The sequence below is a fragment of the Panthera tigris genome, chromosome B4, assembly GCF_018350195.1.
Source record: "Panthera tigris isolate Pti1 chromosome B4, P.tigris_Pti1_mat1.1, whole genome shotgun sequence".
NCBI lineage: Eukaryota > Metazoa > Chordata > Mammalia > Carnivora > Felidae > Panthera > Panthera tigris.
The window spans coordinates 6,746,564-6,762,767 of NC_056666.1; the positions used below are offsets into that span (position 1 = coordinate 6,746,564).

The window sequence follows — 16,204 nt, forward strand, 5'->3', positions numbered from 1 at the left end:
CAGGGGGAGAAAGGTGCTTCTGTTTGCAAGATGCTCGCAGCCGCTGGACATTCTAGAAAACTCCGTTGGGTGGCGGCCTCTGTATACTCCCTTCCTCCCGCGGCTTGGCGTTCTCGGCCGTCTCTGGGATGGTTTCCCGGCCTCCTTCCCGCCTCCTCCAGGCGCAGACGCCAGCCTGCGCGGCCCAGCTCTCACAGTACTGCAGGGCTGTTTCCACCCTGGCGCTCCTTCCCTCTCCCGCCCTCAGCCGTCCCCTCCACGGAGGCCTGAACTTGGTCTTCCCCCGAATCCCCGGGTCTGGAACGTTGGATCCCCAAACACAGCGGCGTCATCGAATGAATCGTGCTGCGTTTATTGCTTGGAGGTTCAGGAAGTACCTTCATCTGCCGCAGATAAAGATCAGAGGGTCTGAGTGCACCCCTTCGTTGTTCGGACGAAGAAGCCGAAGCCCAGAGAGGCCGCCTTTGTTTCCTCTTTCTCACGGCTTCCCAGCGCCGGGTGTCACGTTCCGTGTCTCTGCTGCTTCTAACCAGGGACTGTTCCCTTCGGCACGTGGCGCAGCGCGGTGGGAATCTGAACAGGTTTGGGCAGGACCACCGGCGCTGGGGGGGGGCGGGGGGGGGGGGACAGTGCCAGAACCACGAGCCAGAAAGGCCGCTCGAAGCGCAAAACCGCCCCAGAGGCAGATGGAAGAAGTACCAGCTAGACGCGGCCGTGTGCACACGAGGGACCCGATGGGAAGGTGGCAGACGCCCTGGGATGTCAGAGTCCCAGGGGGATAAGCCGCTTGTCTGTGCGTGTGACGGTTAAATAAACGGTCGGGAATGGTTGCTGCGTGTCTGCCGTTCTGTACAGTAGCTTGTGTCGGTTTAACGTGTCACTCGCTGCGCCATTTACGGGTATTTCACGTAATTCAGAGATTTCTACAAGCAAGGGGTGCGGTTGGATTCATCAAGGCTTTTTGTCTACAGCCCTAACTCCACGATCCCTCAAAACATAAACGTAACCACATGCTGTGTCTTTACGTTTCATTCTCCTAGTTTAAACATTTTTTAATGTTTATTTATTTTTGAGAGAGAGCGTGCGCGTGCACACGAGCAGGGGAGGGGCAGAGAGGGAGACGCAGAATCCGACGCAGTCTCCAGGTTCTGAGCCATCAGCACAGAGCCCCACGCGGGGCTCGAACCCACGAACTGTGAGATCACTTAACCGACTGAGCCATCCAGGCGCCCTGGTCTTAATTTTTTATTTTTTTTAAAGTCTCTTGAACGTGAACTATCTCGTGCCCTACTTATTAAACCGACTAAAATAAATATTTAAAGTTATGTTTCTAAGTCTTTGCCTAGCCGTGTGACTTTATTTACTGCTTTTTGTAGCTTGATCAAGTTCTAATGGTTCCAAGTTAGTAACTGCACTGTCCATATTGTGGGTGGCTGGACGAAGGAGATAGAATTCGCATTTTGGATTCACTGTCTCAGTCGGCTCAGGGTGCTATTCCAAGAATGCCATAGACCGGGGGGGCTTAGACTGGGGGCGCTTAACCAACAGACATTGCTCTCCCACAGCTCTGGAGGCTGGGGGTCCAGGGTCCATGGGCCTGTGGGCATGGCATCTGGCGAGAGCCCTGCCCCTCATTCACAGACAGACGCTGACTTGGGTCTGTCCTCGCGTGGGGGAGAGCAGGAAGACCACCTCGGCGGTGTCTCTTCCTACAGGGGCACTAATCCCATCCGGGGGGCCCCAGCCTCGTGACCTCATCACCCTCCAAAGGCCACCACACTGGGAATTTAGGCTGCGGCATGTGAATTGTGGGGGGAACACAAACATTCACTGCATGCCGTTCACTTCGGCCGAGAGATAAATTTCAAGAAATAAATCCTGTCCCTTAATCCACCTATGAGGACACAAGACGCAATCAAAGACTCAGCGTGATGCCTGAAAGAAGCAGGGAGGTGGCCTGTCCCACGCCCAGCGAGCCACCGCCCGGCTGTGATGGAGTGTCACCGAGGTTTATGCGACCGGCCCCACCCCCTCTAGCCAGAAGTAGTAAATCACCCAAAAGTCCCACGGAAGAAGATAAGGCACCCAGCACGGGTGGGTAGAGAACATTCCGTCCCTTTAATTGGGGAAATGGGACGCTTTTAATCGGGAAACCCTTAGGGAGGGACCCGCTCAGAGGTTTCTCTTCCTCAGATGACGAGGGGATACGGATCCGGGTGCAGGGGGGCCCTGCTAAGACCCCAGTTCGTCAGCCGCTTGGACGTGCTAACACGGCTGTGGTCAGGACGCAACTCCTCTGGCTGGAACGTGGTGGCTGATGTCATGTAACTGCTCACTCAGCACCACTCCCCCCATTTATACGGGAAAGAAATGACGGCCCGGACGGTGAGGTCACGGTGAGGTCATGGCAAAGCTAGCAAGTTCAGCCTGGCCCTGTTTTAGATCTTCCACACGACGTGGGAAAAACCGCACAGCTGTGCTCTGCCTCAGTTTCCCCACCTGAGAAGCGAATTCCTTTCCTCTGCATTTACTTTCTTTTAAAGGCTTGCGATGCACAGCACACGTGACCCACGGAAAACACTACGTTTTCCAATCAGATTATGAGGTCCTTAGTACAACGTGAATGTGGAGATATCTGGAGATATCGCGGTCTCCAGCTAAGAACACTTAATGGTAAATAACTTCCGCAATAAAAAGACGCAGACAACAAAGAGGAGGAAGAAGAAAAGTGGGATTTGTCTGAAGTAAGTAAAAACGTTAAAATAAAACCTCAACCTTGATACTCGAGTATAGGAGAGTGAGAGGTACCTCGCAGGAATACTCGTCTCTGCTCTTAGAAACCAGTAGTAACTGGGGGTCCCCGGGGGGGATTAGTCGGTTGAGCGTCCAACTTCAGCTCAGGTCATGGGCAACTGCTTCCTGGGTTTGAGGCCCGCATTCGGCTCTGTGCTGACCACTGAGGGCCTGCTTCGGATTCCGTGTCTCCCCCTCTCTCTGACCTTCCGCAACTAGTGCTCTCTCTCTGTGTTTCAAAAATAAATAAATAAATAAATGTTAAAAAAAAGTTAAAAAAAAAAAAAAAAGAAAGAAACCAGTAACCGGGAGTTAAGTGGTAACGTGTAGTAACAGCCCCTTCTGTAATCTGTTTGGTTATTTTGGTTTTTTGTTTTGTTTTGTTTTTTTGAGAAGACTCCATGCCCAGCACGGGGCTCGAACTGACAACCCTGAAATCAAGCATCACGCGCTGCACAACTGAGCCGGCCAGGAGCCGCCCCCCCCCCCGCCCCTCCCCCCACCGCAGCCTGGAGGCCCAAACCCGGTCGGCACCCGGAGGGCTCCCGGGACGTCTGCCCGGCTGGGCGGGGTTTACATACCGGGAGGCCCCCGGGGAGCCCGCCCTGATTCACACCCCTCCTCTTCCTCTGAGCCCCGAAGTACGGAGTGTCTGTCCGCGGCTGGGCTGGGGTCTTCACACCGCCGGCACGAACTCCGGCAGCGGCAGCGGGTCTGGGAAAACCCAAGAGCTGGGTGGGTTCGCGTGGCGGAGAGCGAGCGGGTCCCCGAGACAGAAGGGAAACGTCCTCCCCACCCCCCCGGCCGCCCTCAGCCCGGATTCCCCCCGATGACGCCACGGGCTTCTCGGACGGGCCCACTCGCTGACCTCTGAGGCCCCCGCCACCGATGCAACCTTTCCCTCGTGGGGTCGGACCGTCTGTCCGGAACAGCCGCAGTGCCCCCCCGCGCGCCCACTTCCTGGCTCGGCCTACCCGACACGTGGGCCGGCTGCCCAGACTGCGAGCGCGCGGCGGCACCTTCGCTGGGAACGTGGGCAGGCCCGTGAGGCCCCACCTCCCATCCCAGTGCCGCGGGGGCCTGGTGGGTCACCTCCCCCCGGACCGCGAGCAAACGAGGCCGGAGTCACGACGCAGGTACAGGAGGGCCAAGTGGAACACCGGCCGAGTCTCCAGCTCCGGGACGGGCCAGGAAAACCCAGCCGCGCGGGGCTGTCCTGTTTATTAGCTTTACGGGAACAGCCAGAAACACATCAGCACAGTCGAGCGGCCTACAAAGCCCGCGACAGAAAGATGGTCTCTGGGGTGCAAGTTTCCGATGGTCAACCACATTTTTTTTTAATGAAAACTCATTTTCAAGGGCAAGATATCACAGCAGAAGAAAATCCCCTCCCAAGGAAAGCCTGAATTGCTTACAATGATCACACCTACGAGCTATTTGCATGACCCGGGCCGGGCCCACGGCAGGTCCCCTGAGGCGGAGGGTGGCCACGCACGCGGAGGCCACAGGAGCCCTGCGAGGGGAGATGCCGAAGCGCGAAGCGCAGGCGAAAAGCAGAGTGCCCGAACGTGGCCCTCTCCACCGAGGAAGCGGCTTGGCGGCAACGTTCCTTCACCGTGAGAGGGACAAGCCGGCCGGCCTGATGCGCGCGCACCCGGCCGACGAGGCGGCGTGACCCTTCTCCTCGGTGCCGCCCTCTCTCTCTCTCACGGCGGTGGGGGGTGGCGGAGGGGAGGACGCAGAAGGAAAGACCCCTGTCGCCCCAGCGCCCCGACCCTACGCTTCTCTCAGGCCGACCTCGGGCCTACGCGCCAGCAGGGGTGCGTCACGGGTCGCGGTCAACCGTCGGGAGGCCGGGCGCGCGCCGGCCGCAGGAGCCGCGCCGCGGCGTCCCCGCGCGTCCCCGCCATGCACGCTTTCGTTCGGGCCCGGCGTCAGAGCCCCCCGGACGGTCCCAGGCCGAACGCGGTCTCTGAGTCAAACGGGTGCGCGGCCAGGTAGTCCCGGTACTCGCCGTCCAGCAGCCCGGCCGCGTTGCTCCTGGCGAACCAGCAGTCCACCTGCTCCTCCCCGTTGTAGATCCTCCTCTGCTTCCGGACCACCGGGACCTGGTGCCCTCTCACCTTCAGGACCGTCTCCGGCCCGTCGCCCGCCCTCGGGAGCGGAGGCCGGCCCGGGCCCTCGCTGAGCCCGGCGGGCTCCCGCGTGAGCGTGGCGTCCCGGCTCAGGAACTGACCTAGGAGGACACAAGAAAGCGCCGGGTGTGAGTCGAGTGCAGGCCGCCCTGGGCCGAGGAGCGTCAGTCCCGAGGAGCCCACGGGTGCTGGCCGGCCAGCGCTCGGGGGTTACCCGAGGTGGGGGGCGGGGGCGGAGGAGCTCGGAGGCGGGGGGTTTGGCTGACCGCGGTCCGAGGTCGGACCCTCCCGGAAGACTCGCACCTTCTGGTGTCAGCGACGGGGCGCGTGTTGGGAGGGTACGGACGGGGGGGGGGGGCCCAGGTGGCATTCAGAGCGGTCCCCCCCTCCGCCCCCCGTTAACACTGGGAGGCTGCCGGACCACTAGTACAGACGGGGAACCAGAGCTGGAAGGACAGGAGGGGGGGAAGGGCGGGGCGTGGCCTCTCCTCCGGCCACAGGCCCCTCCGGACCACGCGTTCGGTGGGCAGGGGCCGAGGGTGCCGACGGCAGTGTGTTCGGCCTCCTCCGGAAACACTCGGCAGAGTACCGCAGGTCACGTGAGGGCACGGCCGAGGCCAAAGGAATCCCGGCCTGCGCCCCTGGCCGTCAGGCCGCACCCCACCCGCCCAGCTCCAGTGCCAGGAAATCCTGCTTTCTAACCAGGCCCTGGCGGCCGCCGCCCTGCACTTGTGGGCAGAGGGCCCACGTGGGACCGCGCGCGGAAACCAGAGGACGCGGCCTGCCGCCCGGGGCGGGACGGGGGCCTCACGCCCGTGCTGGGCGCGGACTGCCCTCCGCTTGCAACTTCCCGAGTCAGGAGCCAGAACCCGGGAGGATTATCCCCCCAAGTCTCGGCCGGTTCTCCCAGGAGGCCAGTGACAATTAGTTTATGAACCCCTCCCCGTTCCGGAAAGTCGCCAGGAGGCAAGACGTGTGATTTCAGGACTGCGCTTCCAACTCGAGCTAAAGGCACGGGCAACAGGAGCCTCGCTCTGGGAACCTGACGTCTACGCTCGACCCGGCGTGAGGGCGGCCGCCCACCTAACAGTCCGTGGCAGCTGCTGGACAGGCCTCTGCTGCTGGAGATGTAGAAGCCCAGGTGGTCCCGCTGGTAGGGGGCCGGCTTTTTGTAGAGGTGAATGAGGACGACGAAGGCAATGGTGCCCTGGATGGTGACGGTGACGTTGGCGTTGGCGGACACCGACACCTCCAGCCCGCGGCGCCCCACCACCGCGCTCCGGTTGCACGGGAGGACCAGCCTGTCCCCACCGTCCAGGATGACTCTGCTCGGAGTGATCTCCAGATACGACCGCTCGGGCTTGTTGGCGAGGATGGTGATGGTGCGGAAGTAAGTGCGCTGCTTCTTGTGGCCGCCTGGGGGAGCCGGCGCCCCGATCAGCTCCCCGTTCACCGTCACGCCTCGGAGGCAGAGGGGAGAGGACAAGGGTCAGCGGACCAGCCCACCTTCCAGCCACCTGCACGCGAACATCTGATAGAATCTCCTCCCTCCTCTGGCCTTGACTCTGAACCTCCGGCCCCATGAAGTCTGACTCCCAGGTAGGTAGGGGCCGCTCAGTCCTACCGAGTGAATGAACGAACGCGTGAATGCGTGAAGGCAGGAAGGTATGAACCTACCTCCCCCATCTTTCCCGTATCTTGGGGTGGGGGCAGCAAAGAGGGGGCGTGGGTCAAGATACCACAGAAGGAGGTGTGCATGTCTGTTTGCCTTTGTCACTGGGTCTGGTTGTAGTGACGAAAGTCCTGCATGGCCCTGACGCCCATTTCCTATCCGCTAGTTTCCGCCGATCCTGATGTGGCGATCCCGTGATGTCACGGGCAGTGTGGGAGAATGTGAAGATTAACCTCTTTTCTAGTCCAAAAACTCAGGTTCTGCACCCCCTAGGTGGGTATGCCTGGATAAGTCACTTTAAAAAACAGCCTCGATTATCACATCTATAAAATGGGCACGTAACACAGATCAGAACTGTGGTGAGGATCCCAGGAGGTCGCACACGCATAAGATGTCGACTGCCATCAAGCTGAACTCCATTCTTTTTTTCCTTCATCGTCACTAACACCACGGCGGCTTTCCTAGACTCATGTGGGCCCTAAGGTTCTGCGCTGTCCCAGTGGAGAGCTGACAGGAGAAGATTCCACGTGGAGCAGCCAGGCCTGCATGAGATGCTGCCTGGTGAGGGTGTAATTGGCAAGACTCAAAGACTTCTATCTAATGAACTCTTGTCTTGCTCTGCTTTGGGGATAACCTTCCTCTAAATCTTGGCTAGCGGCTCCTTAGACATTCCAGGAGAAAAGTGCCTTCCCTGGGACAAGGGGGAAGGGGGACAGGAGAAATCCCAGCCAGGTACCTCAGCCTCAAGGCTCCAGGCATCACCTTCTGGCGGTTTCCCATCTCAGACACCACGCTGAACACAGGAACGCCAGGAAGATGGGTGGGCACCTCCTAGGAAGGCGGGTACCTCCGGGGAGGACACAGGCAGGCCCCTATCTCACTGCTGAGCCCGAGTGAGGACAAGCTGACATTTAGCTCGAAGGCTAGGAAACCTCGTGAGAGTACAGGGCGGGGAAGGGGCCCCGGGACCGCACGTTATGTAATCACATCGCACGGTCACCCGGCCATGGGACTCTCTGTAACCTAGCCTTCCAGAAACGCATCCTCTCAGAACTGAGAAATGCCACGTAGCCAGCCCTCGGGCACTGTTACCTGCGTGTGACTCGAGAGCCTTTCACACACTGACCTCCTTCACCCAGCCGCTCTACAGACTGAAGGAGATCAGAGCCCTCGTTAGCTCGGTGTTCAGTGCTCACAGAGCTGTGGGCTTCGCATCCGCGTCGCCGAGGAGCCGGGAGAGGACCGCGGGACTCCAGCCCTCCTGCCGTTCGAGTCCTCGACTGGAAAGTCACGAACTCCACAGGACCCGTTCATTTACAAAACGACTTCAGATCCATTACTGACAACAGCCTGGTGGGGCTGCCCGAGGAAGTACCACTGTCTCCGTGCTACGAGGAGGACGTGTGCCCAAGGCCACGAAAGGAGTCACGTGAGAGCAGCGCTTCCAACCCACGTCGTCGTGACACTGAGCCCCGCACCCAGCCCACTGCCGTCAGTGTGTGGTATGTCCCCTTACACACACACACACACCCTTCGCAAGGACAGAGGGGGCTGTGATACCTACCTTAACCTTGCCCAGAGGTCACAAGGGAGGGAAGAACTTACCAGAATCCGCGTGATCAGAGACGAGCCTCAGGATGTCCCCCGGCTGCCCGTCGATGTTGAAGCAGACGGTGAGATTGCTCAGGGGGAAATCCACGACAAAATGGGGGTCTCCATCCACTGCCAGGCCGGCAAGAAACAGGACAGAGAAAGAAATTTACCGGGTGCTTTCCGCGTGTGAACAGTCCCCTCTGTTTTCTCCGAAGTCAGTTAGTTAGCCTGTCCCTCATCCTCCGTGTCTGTGTGAGGAAGGGGCCAGGCGGCTGAGGCACCAGGGTTACCACGCATGGAGTCTGTGAACCCAGGTCCCCGAAATCCAGACACGAGGCTTTCGCCACACCGCAAAGATCATTTCCTTTCTCTTTGACCGCCTGCCCCGGGAAGAGACGTGGTGACAGCCCTCCCACTCCTGTGACCACAACGCCACGGCACTGGAGACAGCAACATACACGGTCCCCGAAGGACAGCGGCAACGGCCAAGCCCGGCGCACGGCGGTGACCAGGAAGGGTGCAGGGTCACTGGGGGTGACAGCGGAAACCCCCACTCTGGGGCACGCCGACTTAAACGCTCTCAAACTTTTGCCCACAGATGAGACCACAGAGCGTGGCCGGCCCCTGTTCCTTCCCACTGTCCTCACGGTCACCTCTGCTGAACACGAACAGCCTCGCCTCGTATTGTCCAGACGAAATAGTTCCCGACAGTCCACAGCAATTCTCCTCCCTCATGAGACGGGACAGTTAGTTTCCTTCTAACTTTCATGCCGAACACAACGTGTTTGTGAACTCCTCTCCGTTTTACATGCACGTACCCGCGTGAGCATATGGTCAGTCTTCTCAAGTCACAAGCAAATTCATGTCCTTGGTATAACTGCTGAAAACCCCTTTGTGTCCCCAGGATGACTCACAAAGGCCCATGGAAGAATCTGGCTGATCTCACCGTGCAGTGACCAAAGCATCCTATGACTATATAAACAGATACAAGGTACTGGTCTTTTACAGATGGGGGGACCCGGGACGCCCACAGCAGGTTAACAGTGCTGTGCATACTTGTGGCACTCCCTAGGTCTGAACACAACGATGTGACAGTTCTTAGAGGGTTTCTTGTGCTCAGGCCACATCACTTCTACTCAAATCATCCGGATCGTTCTACAGGGAAAGACGCTCCTTATTCCAAAAAGGAGAGGAGACGTCTGAACGTCATCACTCCACACGGCATCCAAGAGGGAAGTTCCCTCGCACTCCACAGAGCACATGTACGTTTGGAAGCGTGCGCTCTTATCTGTCGGAGACGGCACGCACCCCCTCCGCACGGCTAACCTCGGGGACGCTCTCAGCTTTGTGAACCTGCGCGTCCAGCACGATGGCAGCGAGGCGATGACAAAGACTCACCGAGGAAGACGTGTGCCCTTTAAGAATACAGCCCTGTCTTTGTGTTGTCATCCCGTCTGGATTTTTATTATAATCCCAGAGAGCCGGCCAAAGGGCATTTCATGGTATTTTTATTTGTCTTTCCCTTCTAAAGCCAAAGATTAAAATAATAATTAGTAGTAACAAACCCTGTTCGGAACACCAGGAGCTGGAGCCTGAAGACCTTGGAGGTCTGAAACGAGTACCTTTTAACTCCGTAATGATGAACACGCGCCCCACTGTCCGTCCCTCCTGCCCTCAGAGCCGCCGGGCTCCCGGGGCCGTGCTGGCCACGGTGTTCCCGCAATGGTTTAAGGACCACCCTGTTCCTGGAGCTGCCTCACGCTGCTGCCTTTTGCTAACCATCTGCGGGTTGAATAAAGGCCGTGTTCTAGGTGCCGGTACCGTAACTGGCTTTGGGGACGCCCGGTGCCCTGCATGGTACACCCCTCAGCCCCCCAGGGACACACGGCCACGTTCTGTTCTTTACCTGATGTTTTGGAGACTTTAATTCTTGGGTTGTATGGTTTCTTGAGAGCAGGTCCTAGAAATCAGAAGAAAGAGAACCACCTGTGTTATTAAGGAGGACACGGATGAGGGGAGAGAAAGACAAGAGGTTTGGGGTGAGTGAAATACAGCTTTCAAAGGTGTTCGTGGCGATTTAAAGACATCATCTTTTTTTAAAGAGGGAGCTTGGCCTCACGACACGAGTGAGGGCGTAACATGTGGAGGCTTATTTTAATTTTTTTTTCACACTTACTTAGTTTTGAGAGACAAAGAGAGAACATGAGCAGGGGAGCGGCAGAGAGAGAGGGAGACACAGAATCGGAAGCAGGCTCCAGACTCCGAGCTGTCAGCACAGAGCCCGACACGGGGCTCGGACTCCTGAACCGTGAGATCATGATCTGAGCCGAAGTCGGACGCTTAAACCGACTGAGCCACCCAGATGCCCCTAGGCTTATTTTATTCTTTTGTAAATAGATAATGTTCTATTAAGTTCTACCTAATTCTAATATTAGCTATTCTTCCTAAGACTTCTGCCCATGTAATAGGGGAAAACATTCTATTGTATGTGAGATGTATTTATGGGGTGGAGGGGAGCAGAGTTGTCTAAGGGTATGGAGTCTCAGATCTGCAAGATGAAAAAAAGTTCTGGGGCTACATGAATCTACTTAACATGACTGAACTGTACACTTAAAAATGGTTAAGAGGGTAAATTTCATGTTATTTTTTTGCCACAATTTTAAAAAGCATTTAAATACAAAAGCGTAAAAAAAAAAGACAGTTAAGATCCACATATAACTATAATCTGAACTTTTCCATAAATTTCCAGGTCTACAGACCTCACAGCAGAGGGTGTCTAACATTTGTAGAACGCTTACTATGGACGAAACACTTGTACGTCTTTCCTTGGAAGCCCTTCAGGGAAATCATTAGTGTCTATGTTTTATAGGCCAGGGAACAGAAGCCCAGAGAGGGTCAGAAACCTGCCCGGAGCCACACAGCCAGGTAGGAAGGTCGCTGAGCCGAAACGGCGGTGTCTGGGTCCTGCCCTCACGCTCGCTCTCAACCAGGCCCGGGTGCTTCTCAGAGTTGAGCGCACGAGGGACAGGTGAGGCAGCACTTGTAGGCCCTGGGTTCCTGTCCCCTCCCTCTCTAGGAGATGTGAACTTGGCAGGAATGTAATAATCATGTCGCACATAAACACCATGCTGTTTGCCGCCGAGTGGGATCACTGAGGACGTTCGCGCTCTGTGTGGGCTGAACTACTTTTCCTTTCCTTTTCTTGTGCTTGTCGCTACGAATTTCCCCCAACAAAACGGCATGAGACTAAACTCTGCGCTTTCTGTTTGGGCTGTGAGAGACCAGTCGAGGATGAATTGTCTCGAGAACTGACAACACAGCTCCTCACGTATGCTCTCAGGACAGCAGAAATCACGCATCTGAGAGGAGAGTTCTCTCGCCTTCCACAAAGCCCAGTGCGTGTTCAAAGGAGTTACGTTCTTCCGCTCGGGGCCCGTGTGCTTCCCGTCCGCACGGCTAACCTCTGGGCGCCCACGGCTTGTGAACGTGCACGCCAACATGTAAAATGGCATGGTCCCGAAGTACCTAAAAATGTAGCAGGGCAGGGGCGCCGGGGTGGGTTGAGTGACCGAGCTGGGGTCACGATCCCAGGGTCGGGCATCGAGTCCCGCGTCAGGCTCTGTGCTGTGCACGGAGTCTGCTTAAGATTTTTTCTCTCTCCCTCTCTCTGCAACACCTCCCCACTGGCTCTCTGAAAGTAAACTTTTAAAAAACGTAGAGGGGCACTCAAACCGAGTACCATATCCGTTTATCTGTGTGTTCACCACGCTGCCCCGTGCTGCCTCATCCGTGGCGGGCCCCCGGTGCGCGAGTTACCAACAGACCGACTTCACCTGGCGGCATTTCTGGGACAAACGCCACCTCTGCTCTGCAGAGACGCACAGGGTGCATCGATACAAACACGAGGGTTTACCACGGCCTGTGCAGACTGGCGGGCAGGCGGGCGTCCGATTCATACAGACTGTGACACGGGAGGGCGAGGCGGACGGCCCAGGTGTGTACGGAGTGTGACACGGGAGGCCCGGGCGGCCGGCCCACGGAGGGCTGAGCGCGCACGTCGGCTCCCCACGGCCGCCCCCTCCAGGCGGGTTACCTGGCTGCGGGCTGACGCCTCGCAGACTCTGCATCACGGGTTCGGGGCCTGTGGCCGCGGACATGCTCTGTGCGTCCTCCGGCTTGTCCGTCTGCAGCCCCGACCTCTTCAAGTGCATGGACGTGACCGGGGTGAGGAAGCGGGAGGCCACGGCCAGGGCCTGCGCCTTCTGCCTCAGCCGCTCCTTGTCCCGCTCGTCGCTGCTGTGCAGCCAGGCGCTCAGCAGCTCCTTCGTGCTCAGGTAGCTCCAGAGCCGCTGCACGTGGTTGGGGTCCCCGGCGCCACCGCCCTCGGGCCTGGCGCTTCCCGCCACGTCGTTCCCCGCCTCCGGGGGCTCCACGGGCACGTCCGCCTTCAGGACGACAAACTTCTTGCTGTTGCTGGCCGTGACTTCCACGTGCAACCGCTCCACCGTCCTGTGGGCCAGCTTCCCGGCGATGACGATCTCCGAGCCGTTGAAGTAGTTGGGGAACAGGGTCCTGGTGACGCGCTCCACCGCGGCGGGGGGGTAATCGATGCGGATGTCGGACAGCAGAGGGGTCCGGATCTCGTCATAGAACCTGCAGCGGAAGGACAGAGAGAGTCAGGGCCGCCGTGGCAGCACAGGCCCTGCTTGCCAATGGCGGGGGGAGGGATCTGCTTCTCGGGGCCCTCAGTGCAGCCCTCCCCACAGAGCACTTCCGGCAGGAGGCCAGGCAGAAGCTGCTTGAACACCCCTGGTGACGGAGAACTCACTCTCGAACTGGCTTCCCACCCACTCTCAACTGCCGTGACGAGGCAGAGGAGACCTGGGAGTAGACTGCCACCTTCCTTCCCGCAGCTTCCACCCGCCGATGCCCGTCCCGCCTTCCTTCCCGCAGCTTCCACCCGCCGATGCCCGTCCCGCCTTCCTTCCAGTAGCTTCCACCCGCCGATGCCCGTCCTTCCTTCCTTCCCGCAGCTTCCACCCGCCGATGCCCGTCCCGCCTTCCTTCCGGTAGCTTCCACCCGCCGATGCCCGTCCCTCCTTCCTTCCCGCAGCTTCCACCCGCCGATGCCCGTCCCGCCTTCCTTCCGGTAGCTTCCACCCGCCGATGCCCGTCCCTCCTTCCTTCCCGCAGCTTCCACCCGCCGATGCCCGTCCCGCCTTCCTTCCCGCAGCTTCCACCCGCGATGCCCATACCACTGCTACAGCAACACCGTGCGTACGATCTGATCTAACTCCCCTTCCTCACTCAGATGCTTGACAAACGGCCGTGAAGTGTGTGACTGCCGTGTGCTCCTGTTCCTGTGCACCTCACCCCTCCCCCGGTTTCAGGACTATCGTCAATGGGATAGGATTTCAAGAATCCCCAGCTGAGGGACCTTGGAATAACTTCCCTCTGTACACACCCACGCTTCTCAAAGGGCCTCTTAAAACCCGGTTCCTTAGAACCCGGCACATATTCCGGATGCACTCTAACCGGCCCGCTCTCCTGGAGAAATCACCTTGACGCTGACACGAGGCTGGCGTGTAACGGATGCCGCATTCGCTTGCCTTAGCTTTTCTCCCGGTTGTTACGCGGCTGCTTTTTGCTGAGTAAAGGGACAGTCGAAAACCTCCTCCCAAAGATCTAGACAGCAGAGGCGGTGGAGGCCATCTTAGCCACTTCCCGGCTGTGTGTCTTGGGACATGTGACTTACCCTCTCTGAACCGCAGTTTCTTCCGCTCCACGGTTGCAACGTTGAAGTAACTGCTTTGGTAGACTACTGCCCCCTCAAGCCCATTCTCCTTTTTTCATAACTGAGTTCTAACCATCCAGCTCTAAAGTACATCTCTCAGCCTCTGCTGTGGCCAAACACGGCCATGTTCTCACCAACGGAACAGGAGGAGGAGCGATCTATACAACTTTTGCAATGCTTGCTTAAAATACAATGGCTTTCTCTCGCTTTCTTTTCTCTCTCCCTCTTTGGGGCTGGAATACAGAAGTGACAGTGACCTCATCTCAGGGTTGCAGCTAAAGACGAACCGAAGGGAAGGACCTGGGGTCTCCGAATGACTTCACGGAGCAGAGTCCAGTGTCCCAGATATCATAGGAGAGAGCCACCTGCGTGGCTGCTTAGCTTAGACCCTAATACACCTACTCCTTGGCTTTCTGGGAGGATCGCAGGACGTAACGGATGCAGGAAAGCCTGGCACACCGTAAGTCCTCGAGAAATGCTGGGCACTGATACTGTCTTGGTGACAGGGCAGTGCAGCTGATTTGTTGCCACGTGATTGCTTTTGCTTATGAACACGCTATTAAATCTTAGCCCTGGTATACAATGCCCTAGATTCCCCCTCTCTGAATGTAGTTGTGAATAATTTTGAAAATATGGGAAGCAAATCTGTGTTTGTATTTAAATCTTTTGATGGAAACGCCGGTGGGGGGGGGGGGAATGGTGACTAGCCCCTTACCAAGAACCCACCTTCACTGCCCACCTTACAGACCTCCAGTTAGACTGATCACTGGTGAACGTTCCTTGAATGTGGCTATGGAACAGCTGTAAATCTACCGAAACCTCACTTTCCTTTGAGCTCCCTGCTATACGTGAAGGCGATCCAAGGATACGATGTGGAACTGAGAGTCAGTACTCTCTCAAATCAACAGCAAAGTCGTACCCCGGGTGTGGCCATGTGGCATCTGAGGGAAGGCTCCGGGCGTAATTAGAAGACCTAAGATCTAGTTTTTCCTCCACCTCAAGAAAATAAGCGCATCAGTGGCCAGTCTTCATCAGCTCACAAAAAGGAGACAGCAAGACCTCTCCTGCTTATGCCACCTGTGAACTCACAGCAAATATGCAAGCGTGCTAGTCCCCTGGCGAGGACCCGAGAAAAGGCAAGAACGGAGTCGCAACCACGAGAGCGGACTGAACACCTAACGTGCAACAGCCATCCCGCCAACAGTCCGCACGGTTTTCTCACTAAACTCTGTCAGCCGGCCGTACCCCTCATGTCACAGACGAGGAAACGGGGCGCAGACTGGCTCGAATCGTGCCTAGAGTCACAAAGCAGGGCCAGGACCCGAACCCGCATCGACCTGGTTTAAAAACCCCTTCCGACGTCACCCAGTGTGATGGGTTCCGGCCACACGGCCCCGCACCCCCTTCTGAGAGCCTGAGTCTCACTCTCCGGCGCGGACGGACCCGACGAGCTGTGAGCCCGCGTCGTCCTCCTCGAGAACGTGCCGGGTGAGGCCGCAGTTCTCCAGCGACAGTTTCTCCAGCAGCTTGAAGTCCACGTCGTTCCCGATGCCGATGGTAAAAATGCAGATCTGGCCCCGGGCGGCCTCCCTGGTGTTGTTGAGGATCCTGAGGGTGTGGGTCTCCCCGACGGTGGGTTTCCCGTCGGTCAGGAAGATGACGAGGGACACGCTGCGGTCTCCGACGTCGTCCTGAGCCACGTAGTCAGTGAGCAGCCTGATGGCCCTCTGCAGCGCCCCGTTGATGTCCGTGCCTGGGGAACAGCAAAACAGGCCGGCTCAAGCCCTCATGCTGCACACGTGCACGGTCAGGCACGGACACCCCGCCACGTTCAGGCGTTAGCAGGAGTACGTGCGTGGGAGGGGGTCACCCGCACAGGCGGGTGATGTCAGCTTACACAGCCTGTCTGGACACTCGCCAGCGTTTGCCGAATGGATGGAAGCGGCACGGGCCTATCCCCCCGTACAGAACTCCCGAACGGATGCTGGAGAAGGCGCCTTGGCTCGAGCCCCTCACTACCTTAGCATCAATGGCTCCCACTCCTTTCCTGGGAAGAGCTCTGTAAAGGGCAACCCCAAAGGGGTCGGGTACAGGAGTTTGGAGGGAGGGCGAGTCCCAGAGGGAAAGAAAGGGCAGCTGGGGAAGGCCTCTGCTGCCTCTCCTTTCTCTGCTTCCCGCCCCTTCGGGTTACCTCTGCCTATCAGAACCCCCACGAGG

At 57.9% G+C, this 16,204-nt stretch overlaps 1 protein-coding gene across 2 annotated transcripts in view; it reads right to left on the reverse strand.

Moving 5' to 3' along the window:
* Positions 1-3,969: 3,969 nt before the first annotated feature.
* Positions 3,970-16,204, reverse strand: part of ITIH5 (inter-alpha-trypsin inhibitor heavy chain 5) — a 78,611-nt gene continuing 66,376 nt past the window's right edge. The window contains exons 9-14 of one of the 2 annotated variants that reach the window (XM_042991000.1): positions 15,431-15,740; positions 12,287-12,846; positions 10,100-10,153; positions 8,206-8,322; positions 6,012-6,389; positions 3,970-5,029 (exon numbers count right to left, since the gene is read on the reverse strand). In XM_042991000.1, the coding sequence (XP_042846934.1) occupies positions 4,728-5,029; positions 6,012-6,389; positions 8,206-8,322; positions 10,100-10,153; positions 12,287-12,846; positions 15,431-15,740 (1,721 nt within the window). In that variant the 3' untranslated portion in view covers positions 3,970-4,727. The remainder of the gene's footprint in view (positions 5,030-6,011; positions 6,390-8,205; positions 8,323-10,099; positions 10,154-12,286; positions 12,847-15,430; positions 15,741-16,204) is intronic. The other variant, XM_042991001.1, reaches the window with a different exon arrangement.